Here is a 22102-nt window from a genome sequence, read left to right as displayed (position 1 = left end):
ATTAAAATAAATATTTCTGCTTCTTCAGCATGTTGGAGTGAGAAATGTAAAATGCAACTCAGAAACAATCGTTAATCAATAATCCCATCTCCTTTCTTTCTGATTTGAAGTTTAAAGCTGGTTTCTCCCCAGATCAATTCACCTGTATTCCCTCACAATCCTTTGCCTCCCTTTTATGGATTTTCACTTGCAATTTTTGCAGCAGCAATGTACTTTTTAACTAGGAAAAAAAGCAGGCAGCACTTCAAAGCCTTTTAGTCAGAATCTAGAACTCTATTTTTCAGATGAAAGACAAAGTATGCAAACAATATAACAGTTCTGCTGACCTAAAACTCACAGTCTGGCAGCTCAACGTTTGCTGCAAGACCAGAACATGAAAACATGTTTACACTTTTAAAACGAGTTTATTAAATAGTAATAATAATAATAATTCATGCCTCAGATAATTTTCCAAGCAATAAGAGGGTTTTATAGTCTGTTTTCAATTTGTTTTTCATTTTTTCTGCATACTCAATGAAATATTACTTCCTAGAACTGCTTTCAGTGAAAACCTTGTTTCACATAGGGCTCAATTCAACATCTGACAATCAGATCTGACCCAAGAGGTAATGAAGATCACTGTGAAGATGATGATCCAGATGTGAGTATTCTTACAAACACTTCTTTATCTATTCTCAGCTCTTGTGTATCTGATTTCAAAGTCATTTACCATAGGATATTTTTCACAGGCCTAAATGTAGTCTGTATTCTTGTCAGCACTATACAACTTCTTAAATTCTCTGTGTGAAAGAACCTCATCTTTTTTTACTGCGCAGTCTGTAAAACTGTGATTTAAAAACTAACAAATATCATTTTCTATTGTCTGTAACATCTTTGAGAAGCTGAACAGTGTTTTACATTTATCTAAAAGCTCATGTTCATGAAATATCCTAAGTGTTGAAACAAGTTAACGTCATTATGAGAATGAGGCTTGGCTAATCTGGGAAAATAAATACATGCCTACATACATACATGCATGCATGGAAGTTCTTTTCTGCATAGAAGTGTTTATTCCTTGCAGACCATGCTTTTTCCTCTGACTTTTATGAAGCAGCTGTTGTGATTGGATTTTGCACAGGCTTCAGGGGACTTCAGTGGCAATGGCAGCATTCAAGAAAATGAAGACATTTCTGAGGTGCAAGAAGAACTTGTGCCTCCTCACCTTCTCATAAGGGTAAATTTATTGGATTTATTCACTTTACCTTTCTTGTTTAATATTACTTTTTCAGATAGTAAGATGTAGATTCTGCCACTAGTTTTTCCGTTATAGCAGCTTCCAAAGGCACCTTTGGGAACAATATGTACTCACCCACAAGAATGAGTGCACAACATTGGATCACAAGGATGGTTTATTTAATAAGGATCAACAAGTGCCCTGAGTATAAGAACAAGGAAAGAACGCAAATATGACAATGACCTGGAATACTCATTTGTTGTGTTTTAACCTGACAGGTGGCTAAGCGCTACAGTCTTTCACTTATTCTCTCCTTTCCCAGTGGAATGTGGGAGAATAAAATAAAGGCTGCCATGGCTTTGCATTTTTTCCTTTGAAATAACCTGTTTGTGCACAGATGAACTGTGGTTTCCCTGCTCCTTCTTTTTGTCCCCAGTGACACTTTATTTACTTACATATTTCATCCTGTAGCCTGGCCACGAGGCAGAGCAGATTGTCTACCTGCTCACACCACACACAGCTGTTTTGACTGCTGCCCCACTACCAGTGAGATTCATACACTCTAAGCAGCCAGAGATCAGAACTGCTGCGTGACTGCCTCTGAATTCAGTCTGGATTGCAACATCTCTGACTGGGACAGACACCGTAGCTCTCCTTCTGGTGGATACCATAATTAACAAGTCTCTGTCCTTGAAGGGTGATAATCCCGCACTTCACAGTGTGAGGACATGTGCCGCACGTCAGGGGCTGCTCCCACCTCTCCCAATGACTTTTTCCACCGTGCTCTGCTTTTGGATTTACCACACTGTGAAGGCTCCCTGGGTGTAAGCTACTGCTATGCAGTTGATCTATGTGAGATCTTTGCTAAAATGCAAATAATAAAAACCTCAGTGATCAGATAGGTAAAACCACATGATGTTATGTGGTGTGCACCCACTGTTTCCTCTCTCTCAAGCAGAGAAGAAACATACTTCTTATACATGAAATACCAGTATGTACAGGTTGATGAGTCATTGAATCTTCTTCAAGCCTCTGAGTCAGTTTCTTCCACAACTGAAACACAGGCCCATAAGAAGAAAGTGAGATTTCATTTTGTCCAAGTAGGGTAGCCACTTCATTCACTGTTGATCTTTCATTATCTTTCTAGTTCATTCCTGCCAGGGTGCTGGCATACAATGATGGTACATTCCGTACAATTCTTTGCTGCATAGGTCGCATACATTTAATGTCATCTGGATTTTGGGAGTTGGTATTATCAAACAAATTAATTAATTCCATACACCATCTCTAACAAAGCTATTTCCCTCAAGTACTGAATACCTTTCTCTGTGGTGATCCATTTGCCCAGTACAAGGTCTTCCTTGTAGAGATATCTTTCCCTCAACACTGACAAGAGTTGCTGCCATTGGGTGAAAGACTGTCTCCTTTCCAATTGCTTTGTCAGTGACATTTTCCCTAAAAAGGGATGTTGGCTGCTTGGCTTCACTACCATCTAACTCCAGGTTACTGGCTCCACCATCACCGGTATAACAGCCATAATCTTCTCACAAATCTCGCAGCTCACTCAGAAGTCAGTTGGTTTTATTTCAGAATTGTTTCAGACAGGACATATAGCAGAAGCTACCAGAGGACTCATCACAAGGATTGGAGTGGCAGCTGGAGCTGCCACAAAGTCTGTCACAGGAGTTGGAGGGTCCATTGTGAGAAACTGTTGGAAAGTGCCCTCCCCTATCTCCTCTATAGTTAGACTCCCTAAAGAGACAAAGCAAAGGGTGTAATTACTAATACTACCAACATTATGGTGTCCATTGCCCAAAGACAACTGCAATGCCAAATGCCCACAAAATGTTAGTTTCTCAGCTGCTGATTTTGTCATAATAAAGGTCAAGGCCATACATCTTAGCAAAAGAAAAACCTTAACGCAACCCCTAGAGAAGACAGAAAACGCAGCAGGGAAAATAAACAGCAAGCAACATGCTACACAGTAGTTTGAGAATAATTCAAAATTCTTATAAAAGAAAAATTAATGTAATGATCAGCAATGATCAAACTACCACAACACCTTTTGTTTACATGCTGCAGTCAGATCTGCCAGTATCTCAACCCTTCGAGTCCCACAGTGAGAGCCAAATGCCTCTTGTGGTTTAACCTATGAAAATGGCAGGTGGTTCAGCACCATACAGTCATTCACTCACTTCTCCTCCTTTCCACAGCAATGATTCAGAAAATGCTTGAGCCAGGAGTGTTTGTGTTTGTATTTAGCAGACCTCAGCTGCATATGCCCCCTTGGATCTCTTGTCTTGTTCTTTTCAACTCATGGGAATTTCATCATCCTCAGTTTCCTCCTGCAAATTTCCTTAGCTTATTTAATGATATAAACAACTTCTACATTTTGCTTGACCTTCAGACACATTTAACTGCAGCCATCCCTTTGTGGTTTCTTTAGTGGAAAGCAGAATAATTTCAGAGATTCTTATCACATTTTGTTTTCTTTTACTTTTTGTGCCAAGCTGAAATATTTCAACCTGTTTAACCATTCTTCAGAAAGATTTCCACACCACTTATACTAAGCATGATTCTCTTCTGTCAGCTCTCATTTATTGCCTTAGAATAAAACAGTACATTTGTGAGAAATGTAATTACAGAAAACAGACTGACATTGCTCTAATATAGCATATGCTTCAATTATTTCACTACTTAACTCCCTCAGAACTCCCAGGTTGTGATAAAGGTTTGCCATTCACTTAGTCAATATGTGTCCTAACTTTGTCTTACAAAGACTTCAGATTTACACATATTCTTTGCTGAGTTTACCAAGGAAATATTTACTTTCAACTTCTTCATAATCATCATGAGTGCAAAAACATTTCATTCATTTTTTCTGCCATAGTTTAAACTTCTCTGAGCCCTTTTACTTATTTTTACGTTGGCCTGGCTTCCTGCTTCTGATACATTTGAAAGAAGATTAATATTCATGCATTTTTAAATAACTCATTAAATACTGTCTTATGCTTCTCACAGACTCACAGAATATCTAAGACTGAGAGGGACCTCTAAAGATTATATTGTCCAGTTTAATGGGGATTCTAAGACTTGTTCCGGATTGCATTTAGGAGCCTGCATCAGAGTTTATATAACTGCTGGGGTTAAAACACAGCATTCAGGAAATATTTTAGCATGCCATATTACAAATCATTGTACTTGTTGATCTGGTTCAAGAGCAGAATTCTTGGCCCATTAAGTCACTTCCAAGCTACCGTGGCAGCAGCTATCACATCTAAATTTTAACTAAATAGAAAATTCAGGTCCCCATAAAATAATTGCTGTGGCACTGAACCTACACTTTTCCAGTTCTCTAACTCCTGAAGGGAGTAAAGTAGTTATATCCCTGTTCACAGATTATACCAGGTTTCAAAAATGACCACGCCTTACCAACCCTGAGACAGCTTCAGGCTTAGATCTGTGATAGTACCTTTACATTCCTTGTATTTTTTTCCATCTCCATAGGTAAGGCAAGTGTAGATCACTTGGTCTGCAAGGACAGATCTAACTGTTAGCTTTTCTCAAAATCTTGACCAAATCTGAGTGACATCTGATGCCAGGCAGAAGCTAAATGTGTATTGTGAGGAAGAAAAAATAGGTGAAATAAATACTTTTAAAATAAAGAGTGTGTATCTTCTGACTATTAGTAAATTTCAGTTGTAATGATAACAATTCAAAGTTAGTATTTGGGAGAGATATGAATTTCTGGTTTACTGTTGATTACTATGCTTTGAGAAACATGATCAGTTGATTCTTGCTTTATAATGTGTACTAAGACTTCTTTCTAAACTGTTTTTTGGGATTTTACTTTTTTTTAGCCTGAAGATTCATTGGCTGAGGCAGTGGAAGCACCTCCAACCATATTATCTTATTTGAAAGAAAACGATTTCTCAGGACATCACAGTGCAGAAGAAACCTCTGAACCAGCTAAAATTAAAGAACAAGGCACTTCCTCTTTCTTGTCTGCTTTCTTGTTTGGTAGCATGGGAGGAAGAGGGGTCATTCATGTTATTTAGGTCAGAGTCAATGGTTTTCTCATACATGAAAATCCACTGACATATGTTACGTGCTGTGAGAAACTGAAACTCCTAAGACTTTGAGGATCTTGTGTGTTAGGAAAGGACTGGCTTCTCAAATACTGAAACTGCAATCTGTTTCACTATAATTGTAACAGCAGCAAAGATAAGTGTTAGCAAATACAGTCGTCATTCAACTCATCCCTCACTTCAGTCCATATGAGTGCTTACATCAGTCATTGTTAAATATGAAGAGAATAAATTTACCCTTCCATGGTGTACAAATTTAAGTCATGGAACAAGAGTTCGTATTTTAAATTTTGATTTTAGATAGATAGATAGATAGATAGATAGATAGATAGATAGATAGATGATAGATAGTAGATAGACAGACTTGCGGATCACTCTTCAAGATAGATAGATAAACAAAGCTGACGTGGAGCTATAACTGCAATGCTTTACAACAGTCTGTGCAGGAGTTAGGAAAAGGGAAGGAAAGGAGAAATGTCCCCTCTGTTCTGCTCAGGTCAGTGAGAAGCATGGCATTTGGAATTACAGAGTTGAAAAACAGTCAATTGTTAGACATGATCTTGAAGCAAAGAAGATGTAATACAGTTTGTATCCTTAAATGTAAACTTTTAAAATATAATTTTATTCTCTCTTTTTTTTTTCTTTTTTCTTTTTTTTTTGGTTTGTTTGTTTTTTGTTTTTCTGGCCTTTTAAATATTACAGAATTATAAAATGACTAATACCAATTCTTGGATTGTTTCTCTGTGTGTATTTTGGTAATAATCTAAGTAATCTATTTTTCTTGTAACTAAATGCAATCAGAATGTTGTGATAAATAACCTCTAAATGAGAATAATTTTCCTCTATCTTTTAGTAATAAGTGATTATTTTATTTAGACTCAGTTATTGTGGAAACTGGACAAAGCAACAGCGAATCTACAGCTCTCATGCAGGAAATCTTAAGAGAAGAAGATGGCTCTGGTGCTAATGTCTTGCTAGGAGTGAGCAGAGAGAAGGTCTGTACAATGGATTTAATATCTAACATAATTTAATATCTAACCTATCTCTTTTTGACACAAGAGCAGGAAAACGTGACCTTTAAGTGCTTTCTTGAGCTGTTGTCATTATCTATTATATCATAGCAGCATGCCAAACCAGAAGTTGCTTCGTACATTCTTGAATGTCCTCTCATTACGGCAAATTGAAAATGCTGAAGTTTGAATCTATAATGATTTCTACCATTGAGAGGGGATTTATGTTTTTAATTCACAAATAAAAATTTTCTGTGAGTTTTGCACCACTTCCATTTTGCATTAAAGGGAGCAAGAAACAAACAAAAAAATAACCAACGTAAATCCTCACCACAAAAACCCATGACTTTTAATTAGCTAAAACTAGGCATCTTGTTCTACCCTGCAGTAATCACAGCTGAAAGTCCTGCTTTCTTTTTAAGAAATGTGGCATGTAAACAGATTTAGAAGGGCACTCTTTGGGTGCTCTTCAAGTACTTCTGTGTGAAGGATCAAATGCAAAGAAGCACTTTGTTATGTCAGTGCCTTATTAACAGTTGAATCCATGCAGAAAACTGACAAGAAAGGTGACTAAACTCCAGAAGGATCCATGCCTGTTTGGTGTGCCACTGGTTTCCTTAGTTGTCCACAGACTAATATGAACAAATGTAGTTATAAACTCAGTTTTACTTGAATGGCCATCAAAGATGTAAATCCTATGTTCTGCATCTTGAGAAGGCAGTGACAGGGTGGACTGCACTCCTGAGTGTCTACAGCTCCTATTTATTCCTTTATGAAAGCAGTGTGAGCTGCCTCCTGACAGCTGAACCTGGAGCTGAAAAAATTCTTAAAAATGTAACTGGCAGGTATCCTGATATTTACAAGTAAAACATGCATTGCTTAATGACATTGAGACTGTACAACTAAAAGGCTTTATAAAGGATCAAGGATGAGGCAACATGATACATTTTTTTGTGTTCCTTCTGTTATTCATCTTCATGTTAGATTAATGACATGAATTGATGCTGTTTACTTTTATACCTAGGCTCTTTATTGGCTGCTAGTATATTTCATTATTTACAAGTGCCCTAGAAGAGGTGATAACTGGACAGCTTTCAACTGTCAGAGATGCCTTCCAAAAATCCACATCAGGCTCCCATATTTTTATTTTTATTTATTTTTATTATTTTATTTTTTTTATTATTTTTTTTTGTAAATGTCCAAGCAGAAATACCTAGTAGGGTGCTTCCTGACAGAAAAACAATCTAGAAACTGTGTGTACCTGTGCATTACTGAACTGAGGAGACAAAGATGGGTTTATAAGTTCAAAATTTATCAATACGATAGCAACAGGTATAATTATGATAGAATATCAGTAATACAATAGCAAATATCTGAGGTTTGCTCCAAAATTAACGCCTTCTATTTAATTATGGTGTTGCATTGTTGGATCACTGGCGATGACTATCCTCACTCTGTAAACCATTTGCTAGGATTTCTCTCTTTACAGTCAGCAACTTCCCCATCTTCCCCACATTCCCTAGCTGCTTAGAATTTGTAATAAATCATTAGACAGCATTTGGCCTCTTTCTGCCTTAATCTTCCTCTGAGTGTATGCATGTATGTATGTTAAACGATCTCCTCCAATAATTGGGTCAAGGCACTTAAATTGATCTCACAGGACAGGATATGCCCTGAGGCGAGAGTGTTGTCCTTTGAGAATTTGAGTTCAGCCCTTGGGATAGGGCCTGAGGTAAGAGGATTGTCTTTTTAGATCAAGTATATACACTCCTGGGGATGTAAAGAGCAAATTGATGATTTGTTGATAATACCTGTTTCTCCCCAGAGGAGATCACTTCACTTTTGAGGTTTTAGAATACATGTGTACCCCTTGAGGGTGTAACAAGCAAACTGTTGAGTTGCTGAGCATGTGGTTTCCCCCCCAAAGAGATTGCTCCACATAGAGGCATGATCATTAACAAAGAAAAGAATGAGGGTGGGAATCTGCTTCTGGACCTCTTAGAAAAACATGATGCCAAAAACCTGATGGAATGGGCATGAAGTAATTGGTCCAACTTAAAAGGAGTTGTAGATCATATAAATTCCCTCCACAAGCAAACCCATATGGGGGAGAGAAGGGGAAAATCAATCATTTTTGCAGTTCTAGGAGCTGCTTTTACTGCTGCCATAGAGATCCACAACCAGCAGCACATGGCAGAAACCCAAATTATTCAATCCTTGCAGGAACTGATTATATACCTGCAGGACAGTTAGATGATCTGACAGGACAGTTAGAGAAAGAAAAACATTCAACAATCCTCCTCCAACAAGCCTTTAGAAAACAGCTGATAAATGAGATGGTAGTTCCCCAGGGAGTGGCTTGTATCTGAGAGAAAGCCTGGAGGAGGTGAGAGCCCAAAAAGACAAATTAGAAAACCTGCTGACTCCTCTCTGCCCTCTAATAAAAATTGAGCATATGAAGAGGGCAAAGGTAGGTATTCTGATGTTAGTATCAAGGAGGTTCCCTATTCTGCTACCAAGATGGCCAAATTAAAGAAAGAGTTTGGTCACAGAATATGTGGAAAGTGTCTTTGACAGAGAAGACAAGATCTTCTTGACTGAAAAGGCATCAGGGTTACTGGGCACCTGGAGTGTTTTTCACCACTGGCAACTACCCGGCCCAGTGATCCCTAACTCAGTGGGTGTTGATTGATTTGTCCCACATTGGTCCTGTCCCTTTAATCCTCAAAAAGCCTCTTCACAAACACATCTGGAAGGTTCAAGGCTATCAAGGGAATATATATATAACCATCAGTTAACCATCTGAATTTCACCTACCTTCTGACTGTGGTTCCTGTGGGAACAGCATTTTTTTTCCTTTTGTTTCCAGCTATGCCTCCTCTAACCTTGATTTTTGTGCAACCAGGAAGTTTTCTGTCTTTTCTTTTCCAGATGCTAATGAATGCTGATCCTGTTGCTGTGCCTCACCAGTTCCTTCTCACCCTGCTCCTTTCCCTGGGATCCCTGTGGTATCATTAGTGTCACTGTTTCAGACAGGCATCTTCTTCAGATTAATTTTTGTAATTGCTTATGCTGACCCTATCACACTGACTGGCTGGTCATGGTCCCATGCCCACATTGGGCGTACTGGGCGTATGGGACCGAATTCTAATTCTAACAGGGGCTTAACCCTTTCAACCACGGTTAAGCACAGTAATGAAATATATTCAGGAAATGAATGGGGCTGAGATAGTACCAGTTAACCAGTTCCTGGGAAGGACAGGATGAAGAACAAAGATAAAGCACCAGATGCAACAAGTATCAGCACTGGGTATCAACCAACAGCTCTTATCTTATACATAATCTCAGTAGGAAAGAACTAATATAAAAGACCACCAGTTAATTGTAGATGCACTTGCCATAACTCAAAATAATGTCTTCCTAGCTCTTAGTTGTATCCAAGCACAGATATGGGTGCAATCTATGGCAGCTGCAATTGCAAGTGAAAGGCGCAGGGAGCGCTTTACCCACTGAAATTAATGAAAAAGGTGATTTGAGATAGTGGTGTCTCCCTGCAGGGGGCAGCCTGCTCCACCATGAGCCTCTCCTGGGCTGCAGGGAACTTCTGCTATGCGCCTGCAGCACCTCCTGCCTTCCCTCTGCACTGACCTTGGTGGCACCCTTCTCTCACATGATCTCACTGCTCTCTCCACGCTGCTTTTGCATAGGAGTTTTTCCTCTTCTCAAACACGCTCTCACAAAGGCACACCTGGCGTTGTTCAAGGCGCAGCTCCGGCAGCAGTATGTTCATTTTGGAGCCATCTGGAACTGGCTGGAACAGGAGTTGATATGGGTCAGCCTCTAGACTCTTCTCACAAAGGCCACCACTGAGAATGAATGGAGTTCTGCATCTCACTAGAAGTAGGGATCTCTCTGTCCTTGACTGTCACTTTCTCACTGTGATTCTTGTGCACAGGTACAATCATGGGGTGCTCCTAAAGAATTGATGCAATTGGAGTTACTAAACGTGACTGTGACCCAAATGCGAGAACTGTTTTTTCTCATCATTGTAGTACATACAGAGTGGTAGAAAAACAAGCACAAAATACTGACAGGAGCTATGAAAATATATTAAAATGAATAGAAATGAATATGTTTCCAGACAGTAAAAACAGATCTAAATTAAGAAAATGCACTTCCACCATTTGGGAAAGCTACAGTGAGGAAAAATTAAAAATTAAAAATAAATAAATAACTAAATAAAAAGGTCAGTGTGTTTATGTAGTGAATTCTCAAATGTGGAAGGCACGAGAACAACACACGGGTGAAATTCAGTGCTGCTATGTAAATGCAGAAAGGATAATTAAAATACTCCTAAGAATCTTAAGATTGGATTCATAAAATTGCATATGGATTAATACAATCAAATTGTAATGCTAAAACTCAAAAATATTTTATAAAGAAATGTTTTGGAAAATGCTTTGGTAAGTTGATTTCTCATTATAAAAAGTCTCTTTGGATCACAACTGTAGGAATCTCAGAATCTGGCTTTTGAAGTAGGGTGCATGTTGTAGGAAACAGTTGCTAAGTTTTGGATATGATTTTTATTATATTCTTAATAGTGACAGGTGACTTTCTGAAGTTAAAAATTGTCTGAGATACTACTTTGTCTTCAGTCAATTTAAATAGTAACATTCTACGTATGTCCTGAAGGACTGTGTCACAACTCATAAAGTGAGTGCATAAAGTGCAGCGATGGGTATCTACAAAATACAATAGTATGAAATCACCAGATGTGACTGAAATATTTTTGTTGAATTATAAATTCTTTCATCAATGACATTCTACTGCAGTTATATTGACTAGAACTGTATTGGCTACAACTGACAAGTGATATTTTTGTTATCTTTGGAAGCAGTATCTTAAAATGGATTAACTTTATTTCAGATTAGAATGAAACCTGAAGAACTGGGCTCTGGATCCGCTGATAGAGAAACTGAAATTTTAAAAGTAAGTAAGTATATTGTGATGTCTATTTCACATTAGCATAGCAAAGAGCTTCATTTTACCCATCCAGATTGTAGTTGATCCATTTTCTTTGGCAATAGTACAGTTCCCCAAAGAAATATAAATCTAGGTTTAATACCAAGCAATCAAAAATGCTTTGTAGGAAACGCTTTCATTTAAAGACCTCAATGACATATGTGTATGTAAGTGGAGAAGAAATGTGGGAAGAGGACAACAAAGAAGTAACTTCAAGAAGACTCTTTAAAGGAGAAGATGCTTTTAATCTGGTTCCAAGAAGGCAGGAAAAAGGAGATAGGAATTACATTATTTCTTTAATTCAGAGTGTCTGCTATAAAACATATGTTTGCTTGCATGAAATATTTTACACAACACTGTCCACTGTTACTTCATTTTGACTGTCATTTGCAATTTCCTATATCTTTGCCTTCGTGAAGAAGAATGTAATTGTTGTATGAAGGTTGGCTAGGAAAGAGAAATGCTCTGTCTCAGCAACAGTTAAAAAGGAGCATTCATGCTGGGTAAAATTTGAGTCTTGGAACATTAACTTATACTTGGCCTCTGGTTAAATTAGGGTAGTCAAAGCATCTTCCTGGAGATGGCTACCTCAGCTTCAGAAAGAGCTTGCATAACTTAGGAATCAAATAAACCACTTTATTTTGCAGCTGCAACATCTAGCTTCATTTCAGTAGGTTGTGTTGTAAAATGAAGTAGTTGAGAGCTGGATCATGTGCTCTTCAGCTGTATGCTGGATCAACAGGCTCCACAAACTGAATAGGACAAGTGGGATGGTGTGTACTTCTTTAACATATTAGCTAAATCTGTCACTTTTACCATACTCTGTAAACAATCTCAAGTAAGCCTTGTTTTAGAGGCTGAAGTGGTGCACTGTTCTTGTATTTCCCCTTCACTGAGAGCTGATATACTTTGAGAGACAGTACTCACAAAAGCAGGGTTCTGGGTTTAAAAAGAGCCAAGCTTAACCATAAGTATGGATCACAAGCACTCTATTAATAGCATAGAAGAAGTCCTTGGAAATCAATGGAGAAATACCTAACCATTTTCCTTTGTTCATTGATCCCCTGAATTCATTTCAGATTAATCAGTAAAAGATCTCTAAGATTATGGAATTACAGAAAGCAGGCACAGAATTCTTCAGTTTTTGATTTTCAAATGTAACATCTTACAAAGTGTCACAATTCAGAGAGAAAGGATGGAAAAAGTCAGTGTGATCACAAATAAGGAGTATATCTGTGATACTAGAAGTGGAAAGTCAATAGAGAGCAAAGCCAAGAGGTTTATGAACCTGAACACTTTTATGAAATTCTCCCATTCCATGTGTAATAAATAAATGAATTTGGCCAAAAGAGAATTGAGTATATTTATCATGGCATTTTAACAATGCTATTAATTTATCCAGGGCAGCCCAGGATTGCATGGCATCCCAGGAAAACCAGCCCCTGATTCAGATGTAGGACCTCCTGAGTCACCAGAGGAAGACGGATCTGCTGGTGAACTGGGCCCTGAAGTGAGTAACCATTCACAGACAAGCTTTGATGTTGTTCCTGCCCTAAAGCAGCATCATAGAATCATGATCGTCGAATCATAGAATGGCCTGGGTTGAAAAGAACAGTAATGATCATCTTGTTTCAATTCTCTTGCTATGCACTGGGTTGCCAACCACTTGACTATGCTGCACAGAGCCACATCCAGCCTGGTCCTGAATGCATCCAGGGATGTGGCATCCACAACTTCTCTGAGTAACCTGTTCCAGTGTGTCATCACCATCTGTGTGAAAAACTTTCTCCTAATGTCTAACCTAAACCTCCTTTGTCTCAGTTTAAAACCATTTAAAACCAGTCCCCTTGTCACTATCCACCCTCATAAACAGCCATTCCCCTTCCTGTTCATACGCTCCTTTTAAATACTGGAAGGCAACAACAAGGTCTCCCCAAAGCCTTCTCTTCTTAAAACTAAACAAGCTCAGTTGCCTCAATCTTTATTCACAGGAGATGTGCTCTAGACCTCTAATTATCATTCTGACCTTCCTCTGGAGCTAATGCCAGAGCTCTGTGTCTTTCTTGTGCTGGGGCCCCAGGCCTGGATGCAGTACTCCAGATGGGGATTCACTAGAGCTGAGCAAAGGGGGACAATCATCTCTCTCTCCCTGCTGGCCACTTTTCTTTTAAGGCAGCCCAGAATATTGTTGGCTGTTCTAAGACTTTCAATTTTAACAGTTTACAGTCTATGTAATTCCTGGTAATGTTGCAAATTAATACATTCATAGAATCATGGAATTGCCTAGGTTGGAATGGAGCTTAAAGGTCATCTAGTTCCAACTCCTCTAGCACGGACAGGATTGCCACGCTCTACATCAGACTGTCAAGGGTCCTTATCCAACCCGGCCTGCAGCTCCCCCAGGGATGGGGCATCCACAATTTATTTGGGCAGCTTGTTCCAGTGCCTCACTACTCTCTGAGTAAATAATTTTATGCTTTGGCAACAGATTAAAGTACTGATTTATGCTATAGGTGTAACTCAACTTGCCATTTTCATTAGGGGTATTGACAATGATTATAATGTCACTGTTGTCCTTTTTAAAAATAAATAAATAAATATGTTCGCAAATAAGTTTTATTACTTATATACAGTAACTGTATTATATAGTTTATATGTGGCCTAAGAAAGTTTCTCTTCACTCAGTGTGGCCCAGGCAAGCCAAATGTTGGACTCCCATGCTCTAACACATTAACTGATTGGCTGACTCTACAAAGCCAGTTTTTCCCAGACTGGCTGCCCTCTTGAATGCATGCTCTGTCATGGGTACAACACAGTAAGTCAGGTGGAGAGCTAAATATGCATTTTTCAAGTGAAGAGTACAGTGAGACATCACAAGGAAAATCTGGGCCACTTTCTGACTTCATAAATACAGACATTTTCTCAGATAGTTCTTGTCTGGTCTTCAGTGTGCCGAAGTACAGACAGCTGAAGTGCATGAGGAGTTCAATCCCAGGACGTCTGATACAGTGTTGTCAAAACCTGTTTGCATAAATTGGCTGTTTTACATGCAAGCATCATACTTATATCATGCATTTTTAATTACTTTTAGTTTTATTATGTGATTGCTTGATATAGTTCTCTACTAATATAGATTTAAATAATGCTTTGTTACAAAACCAGACTGTCAGAAGCCAAGAAATATAAGCGCTAGAACTTGTGAGCTGCTTCCTGGTGCCATGTGAAAGTCTGCCACATTAACCATTTTATACTGCTGTTTCACGAGTCGGCCCAAAATATTTTCCTGTGTGTGCTAAGAAAAAGACTATTAAATCACATCTGCTATAGATTTGCTGTCATCCACAGGGTCCGCAAGGTATTCCTGGGCTTGATGGAGTGGTTGGCCCACCAGGACAGAAAGGAGAAAAGGTAAGGTAAACATTTGTATTACTTCTACTTCAATGTGATATTTTTGTCAATATTAAGCTCTAAAAAAATGTAATTATTGTCCTTGCAACACAGTGTTGGCTGGCTTCATTTTTTTTTTTTTTTAATATATAATCCAGAGTATTAGAACATATCATAAAAGGCATTTTGAGAAATCCAGATGGTCGCAGTGTCATTTTCTGCAGCATGAAGTGTTCTAAATGCAATATGAGCTACTCCATTGGGATTCACCAATAAAAACTGGCAAGCCTGTAGGAAGAAATCCTGCTCCTAGTTCAGATTGCAGGTTTTCTCCATGGTGTGTGTACACATACATCGGCCATTGGAATTACTTAAGTTTGGATTCTGTAGTCTGTTGAATGTGCTTTATCCCAAGCTGCACAAGAGCAGGCCTGCTGACCACTAACAGTGGATTGAAAGTTCTCCAGAGGCCTGTACAACCCTCTTTCTGTCATTCTGTCTGCCAGAGTTAAATAACTACAGGAAAAATTCAATTTGCAATGACCTTTTACATCAAGGTTTATGCACAAGAGCTTGAAAGTAGATGCATAAGTGCACATTGAAGTTTCACATACTACAAGGAAATGAAAAAACAACTCCTAAACAACCAGAATGCTGACACAGTTTTAAAATTTACTAAGTAATAACATTTTTAACATGACATATGAAGAATGAAGGCTCTAAACTGTGATTTCAAAAGGTTGAGGTTAGTAGAACTATAGCACAGATGGGATCCAGTAGCTATCCAGGAAATAAAGAATGCATCTTTAAATGGTAACTAACAGAGCATTCCTGTTATAATCAGTAGTTTAAACAGAAGGAAGTCTACCTGAAGCACACTGGACTTGAATTTCTGTTTATTGGAAAAAAAACAAACTTGACTTGTAAATTGTATTAATTGGAAGAAAAAATGTGGCAACCAGGCTCAGACTCAGATGTGAATGATCCAAATTGTTTATTACAGGTTCTCAGATCACTTATGTATATTCACAAGTTTCCTTTTTTCCCTTTCCCATTTGCCCTTACAACTTTCCCATCCACCTTTACATGTCAACAAAGTATTCCACAAACACTCCTTAACTGTGCATGCAGGCGCTTATCCAATTGGTTGAGCTGTTCCTTTTGCTTTTTTCTTCTAGAGAAGCCCTTGGTTCTCAGCCTTGCTTTGCTTTCTCATGCTGTTTATCTTACTCCAAGCAAGAAGTTGACTGTTTTCCCTTACTGTACATATTTTCTGATATATTGATAAAATTTAATTAAAAGTGAAGCACTATATATTTGCTCCTGCTCCATATGATCCCCAGCACCTTGGAATAATAAGATTTCTAATATTTTCTACATTTTTTTTTTAAGCCTTGGCTTAATCTATTTTACTATATCTGATTATAAACATTTTTTCATGGTTAATACAAAGAAGACTACTGGGAGAAGCTGCTCAATGTACTGAAGAGTGGAAAGTAAAGTCAGTTTATTCCCTAGGGTGATATTTCATAAGTTTGGGGGCTTTTGTCATTAATTTTGGAAGAAGTCATTGCTATCATTTTGATGCTGATGATTACCCCTTTTTTTCAGATCTCATTCAAGCATTTTTATTGAATGTGTAAGGACAAGAGACTGCCAATATAAGAATTAAGTCCATTAGCTTCAGTGCCACTTAGAAAAGAAAAATTTACATGCTGCATTTCTGTCCTATCTATACATAGACATGAGAAAATGACATTTAAATGAAGTATATACAAGCAAATCAAATAACTTGATTACTGCAGAAGAACCTAAAACCACACTGGTAATCATATCCTTTATTTGGTGTCCTAGACAACGCTTGTGGTATCAGTTTCTGCTTCTGTTACCGTCCATGCAAATTTTTCTCATTTAAGTTGAGAATCATGAAGACATGATCCACAGTGTTTGATTCACTCGACCATCAAAAACTCCAGCAAAACTGAAATACAAAACTGCCATCTGTATGCATACCAAACCAGAACTATTCACTTGTTACTATAATTTCTGAAATATGGATTGTTTTCTTGTTAACTAAGGGGCCTCTAAGGGGCCTAATATTTCGTATATTGGGCATTTTGACATCTAGTTAAACAAAACAGAATTTTGTGGGTATTTTAATTAAGCAATCACAGCCACATGATTTTATTTATTTATTTATTGCATGATTAATACTCTACATAATAAGGATTGCTTTTCTTTTACAGGGTGAGAGAGGTCTTCCTGGATCTGCTGGTGCAAAGGTAAAAGAAAGGAAGGAGGGAAGGAGGGAAGGAGGGAAGGAGGGAGGGAGGGAGGGAGGAAGGGAAGAAGGGAGGAAGGGAGGAAGGGAGGGAAAAAAGACAGTGATTTTCATGTTATTTACAATTTACAAAGAGAAAGGGCTAAGAAGTGTAAAAGGTTATGATTTTGGAACCCAAGTGCTTACTTGCATCAGCTTGTTCATGTTCAGAATAACTAACATTAGCCTGACCTTCTATTTTAGGGTGATAACGGAGTTACTGGATCAGTAGGCCCTAAAGGAGAAGCCGGCGCTAATGGCTCTCCTGGGAAACCTGGACCCCCTGGGCCCCCAGGGCCCCCTGGACCTCCTGGACCCACAGGTGTAAACTACAATTTAGGATCTAAGGTATTTTACTATTAGGAACTTTATTATAGCTGTGGATCTACTCTCTTGAGAAGAGATGATGTAATCATCTCTATATTTCACAACTGTCTAAGAAGGAATTGATGAATCATTTGTTACAGACAGAACCATTTGTTACAGACTGACAGTTTCTTCTGGGAAATGTACAATTCCTTTTACTATGGGCAGTTGGACAATGTAATTGATTGTGCAAGGAATGGATTTATTTAGTGTCTGGAAGACAGTCAAAGTTATATCCATCTACAAGAAGGACAGAACAGAAAATCTAGGAAACTACCATAAGTAGTTGTATGGGAAACTATTGATCACAGCCTGAACCTCTGATTGATCACCTGAGGCAAGCAATGAGTCAGCTGTGGGAACACAGGTGAAGGTAATTCAGCTGTGCTACTGGAAGGGTTGAAGCTTGGCTCCACCTCTCCCAGATCTCATTTAAGGGCTGACCACCACTAAGGCAGGATCTCTTTCACTGGAGATTGCTCCTTTGTGGAGTTTATTGTGAGCCTTCAACATTGGTGAGTATTTTCCCTTATCATAGATTATTTTTCTGTCATGATAATCTTTCATACAAAACATCTGATTAACCTCTGTAGTCTAACCTCAGTCCTTGAAAAAGTTATAGAGAAGATTGTCTTGGGTGACATTGAAAAGCATTTAAAGAACAAAGATATTAGCAGACATACTCTATATGAGTTCATTAATGAATCTTGCCATTCATCAATTATTCCTGCCATTGTAATTTGATCTTTGTGTTATAAGGTTAGCCCCTTGGTGTATGAAGTGTAGGTGGCAGAGATAATTCCTTTAACAGCCCAAAATTCATTCTTCTAAATTTCAACAGCCTGACTCTGTTCTTTATCAGGTCCGCATTCCTCAAAATCACAAGCTCAAACAGAATGTGACCACTAAAGCCCAGACTGCCACCCATCTTAATATCTTTAATGAATTATCTCCTTTGCATTGGTGAGCACCAGGTCCAGTAATGCTTCACCTCTGGCTGGTCTGTCCAATACCTGGACCAGGAAGTTATCCTCAGTGCACTCCAGGAGTCTCCTTGATTGCTTGCAGCCTGCCATATTGCTCTCTTCACAAATATCTGGGTGGCTGTGGTCATTGTTCTAGTAATTACTATTGCTGCTGTAACAGATACATTTTGGTCACATGCGTATATTTTAAATGGAATGGCTCTAATGTTATTTAAAAACAATCAATCTCTTAAATCCTCAGGAGAAGAAAAAGGTTAAAAAGATCCACCTAGTCTTAGTCCTCTTTCATTTTAGTAATGAAAAGGTCTACAATCTTAAAACATTAAGTTGGAAATGAGGATGTCTTTGTGTAGTTTATTTAAAGTGAAACATCATACTGTCCTAGGTCTTTTCTTCCAAACTCAATTTCCTTAGTCAAACCAATTGATGAAATTACATTTGTAATAATGGAAATTTGATCTCCCTGTACCAGCATGCCTGAAAGGAGAGTGTTCTGTTGAAGAATGCTATTTGTTCAAGCTTATTTCCTCTGCACAAATACTTTTGCTGTAGGCATATACTTACCATTTTCTATAAGAAAATATGAGGCTGAAGTTGCAAGTACCATTTTTAGAAGTCATGTAGGTGCCTAAATCCCCCATTAGTTTCTTAGGTTTTTAAATCCCTTTTGTAGTCATGAACAACTTTTATCCTTCAGTGCTGCATAAAATGAAAATGCCTTTAAAGCAAAACATTACTTCACAAACTGATGTATGGTTTTTTTCCCCACGAAAGTAGAAATAAAAGTGAGAAAGTCTTTTCTTAATGTAGTGAGCATATTTGATATTTTATGAAGGTGGATGGTTCTGCAGTGAGGTCCAAGAAGAGAGAGAATTTGGAATCCTATGGACCTTTAATTTCTTCTGTCACACAGGAACTGCAATACAGAAGGCTATTTGCCTTTGGATGCTTTAAAGTTCTGTTATTCCTTCAGAGATTCCTGCAGCGTACTAGATAATTCTCAGTGTTTTTATTGGATCGCATCCATCCATCCATCCAAGTATCCTGCTTCCAACAACCGTCAAAAGTGTTGAGTTTGAGCAGTTTGTGTGGATACTGTTTGACCTTCGAAAAGGGCATGTATTATATTGCAGTTGGAGTAATCTTCCAGACTACATCAATTTGTGACTCAGGGACTTCTTCAGCTAGAAACAGTTGCTGAAATTCTTCATAGATATCTTCTATATTAATTTGATACCTTCCCTGACATTTATGTAGATTTTTATAAGTTATAAGATCTTATGGCATGGGTCTCTAGCAACTTAGCTACACATTGAATGAACCACTTCCAGTTGTTTTTATTTGGTAGTTTTCTATTTATCTATTCCTTTATGAATTTACAGTCTTCTTTTATCCATTTTTCTCTGGGAAACTGCATTATTATTACATTGTAATACTTTCTGTTTTTCCCAAAGAATGTAGAGTAATTGATTAGATTCTTAGCACTAAACTGCAGTCTCCCATTGAACTAGAGAAGGAATTACCAAATTTTTTGCCCCGCATCCTGTCATCCCTACCACCCTCTCTCATTTACACTCAGTGCCTCTCCAATCTCTACCTCAGGTCTGAGAGTCACTTAACTGAAAGTGGAAGCAATGCACAAAATAAACCCTATGGGAAAGTAACAACTCACCTTTTTGCTAAGGAGAAGTGGGAGGAATGATGAAGAATTATTGAAGCTGCATTGGAAACATCTTTTCTGGAAAGAGGGAAACAGCAGGTTCAGTGAAGAGGTCTGATAACTAATAAGAGCTACCGATCTTGACTCCATGGAAACCCTCCACATACCCTATTTGTTCACCCAGATACTATGTCCCTCAGAGATGGTAGCTGCTTTCTTGTATGAAACTAAAAACTGCTCATCTTGGTTAACAGCACTTTTTTTTTTTTTTTTTTTCTCTCCAGAGAGGCCCAATTACAGAAGAACCTGGCATTGCTGGATATCCTGGAGGTGTGGTGAGTTGGGCTATCATATCCTACGATCACCTAACACACATTTGCTCTCAAACTGGTATCTTACAGGTCAGCTGGAGCCTTCACAATACTCACTAGCAGTGTGTGGTGGATTGGGTCTGAATTTGTCCTATCTAATGTGGAGCATTTATCTTAGACACCAAATACAGTATTCTTTGCCAGTGCCTCCCTCACCAATCAAAAGTGATACAGAGCTCTCTGGAGGCCAGTTATCTTTCTTTGATGATCCTTTTGTTTTTAATTATTCAGAATTTAGCTCTGCTTTTAACTACATGGAAAACAGGCTCTTAAGTAGTTTTAATGCATTTTTCCTGCTTAATAGCCCCAAGGATTATAGAATTCTTCAGCTGGAAGCTCATTCACTGCCACCTTACTCTCATTCATGTCAAATGAACTGTCTATGTCCCCAGCAGACTGAATCTTGAGGGGCTGATTAAGCTTAGAAATAACATACCTGAAAAATAACTCTTCAGTTCATTTGTACTTCCCTGCTCAGTTCATCCAGCAATCTGGAACAAAACTGAGGTGGTCAGCGATGAAAAGGAAGAAGCAGCGAGGCACATCTGATGTCATTACAGTGAAAGAAAGGCTTGTTGAATTAATGCTAAACTAATCATATGCTGTGTTTTCTTATGCTTTTTTTTTTTTCTTTTAACATTGTCAAATAATTTTAAACATCTGCATTTTGTTAGAATGAAGTTTCAATGTTTTCTGTTTAAAATGATTTACACTTGTTTTGTTTTTTATCACGCAAAGGGTCCAAAAGGGGAGAAGGGTGACCCAGGACCTCAGGTGAGACTGGGTGGGTCTAATTCTTTCTGAGAAACCTATGTGAAGTTTAGCGCTTTCTAAATGGGATTTCCATTTATAACATTGTTGAAATAGGGTGAACCGGGGCAGGATGGGAATGATATTGTGGGTCCACCTGGACCACCAGGACCACCTGGACCAATCATAGCCATACCAGAGGTAAGTGTGTTTGTCAAGCATCAAGGTCTTTGTAACTCTACTTAAAGTGAAGAGATCCCAAGCAATTGCCTATCTGGCAATTATGGTGTTGATGTTCAGGACATAAGTCCACTTCTTAAAATGAACAAACAAAAGAGCTTAATATCTCTCTGCATCTGATGATCTCAACCTTGAGAAGGTTAAAGAGGAAGGGAAAAAGGAAATTAGTTGCATACAAGAATTATGGGATAACATTGAGAGCTTCTCTCAAACTCCCCAGGTGATTGTGCACAAATCATGAAAGTCACATAAAAAAACAACCAAGAAATACCAAACTGGGGATGTTTAACGTAATAAGGTATGTGAGTCACATCAACATGAAGGAGAGAGGTATAGCATTGTTTTTTCTAGCAGATATCCACTATACAAACCAGAGTACTGACTCTGTAGTGTAAGCAAAAGCTAAAAGAGTCAAAGGGTAAAATGCTAGGAGATTCAACTTCTAGCTAAATCTAAAATTGCCCAGTATCCTCTATATGCACGTATTATGTGGAATCAGGTTCATTTTTGTACATTAGCGCTTGCAGAAACTAGTTAGTATTAATGATAGCTAAAGATCTATCCCCTTTCAAACTGACAAAAAATAAATTAAAAATAAAAATAAAAATCATAGAATCACCAAGAACGGAGTCATAGAATCACAAAGCAGCCTTGGTTGCAAAAGACCTCCAGCATCATCTAGTCTGACC

The 22102-nt window shown here is 38.2% G+C and overlaps 1 protein-coding gene across 2 annotated transcripts in view; it reads left to right on the top strand.

Moving 5' to 3' along the window:
- LOC107309772 (collagen alpha-1(XV) chain-like) overlaps positions 1-22102 on the top strand; it is a 90841-nt gene that overhangs the window by 28298 nt on the left and 40441 nt on the right. For both annotated transcript variants that reach the window (XR_004306143.1, XM_032442532.1), the window contains exons 4-15: positions 566-640; positions 1118-1213; positions 5074-5200; positions 6178-6296; positions 11238-11300; positions 12736-12843; positions 14679-14741; positions 16967-17002; positions 17245-17388; positions 20337-20387; positions 21162-21197; positions 21291-21374. Coding sequence is in view for 1 of the 2 variants with exons in the window: in XM_032442532.1 (XP_032298423.1) it covers positions 566-640; positions 1118-1213; positions 5074-5200; positions 6178-6296; positions 11238-11300; positions 12736-12843; positions 14679-14741; positions 16967-17002; positions 17245-17388; positions 20337-20387; positions 21162-21197; positions 21291-21374 (1002 nt within the window). In the remaining variant the exon portion in view is untranslated. The remainder of the gene's footprint in view (positions 1-565; positions 641-1117; positions 1214-5073; positions 5201-6177; positions 6297-11237; positions 11301-12735; positions 12844-14678; positions 14742-16966; positions 17003-17244; positions 17389-20336; positions 20388-21161; positions 21198-21290; positions 21375-22102) is intronic.

Source organism: Coturnix japonica, chromosome 2 (genome assembly GCF_001577835.2).
Source record: "Coturnix japonica isolate 7356 chromosome 2, Coturnix japonica 2.1, whole genome shotgun sequence".
NCBI classification, from domain to species: Eukaryota; Metazoa; Chordata; class Aves; order Galliformes; family Phasianidae; genus Coturnix; species Coturnix japonica.
The sequence above is the reverse complement of the archived record's forward strand: the minus strand, read 5'-3'. Positions and strand labels throughout refer to the sequence as shown.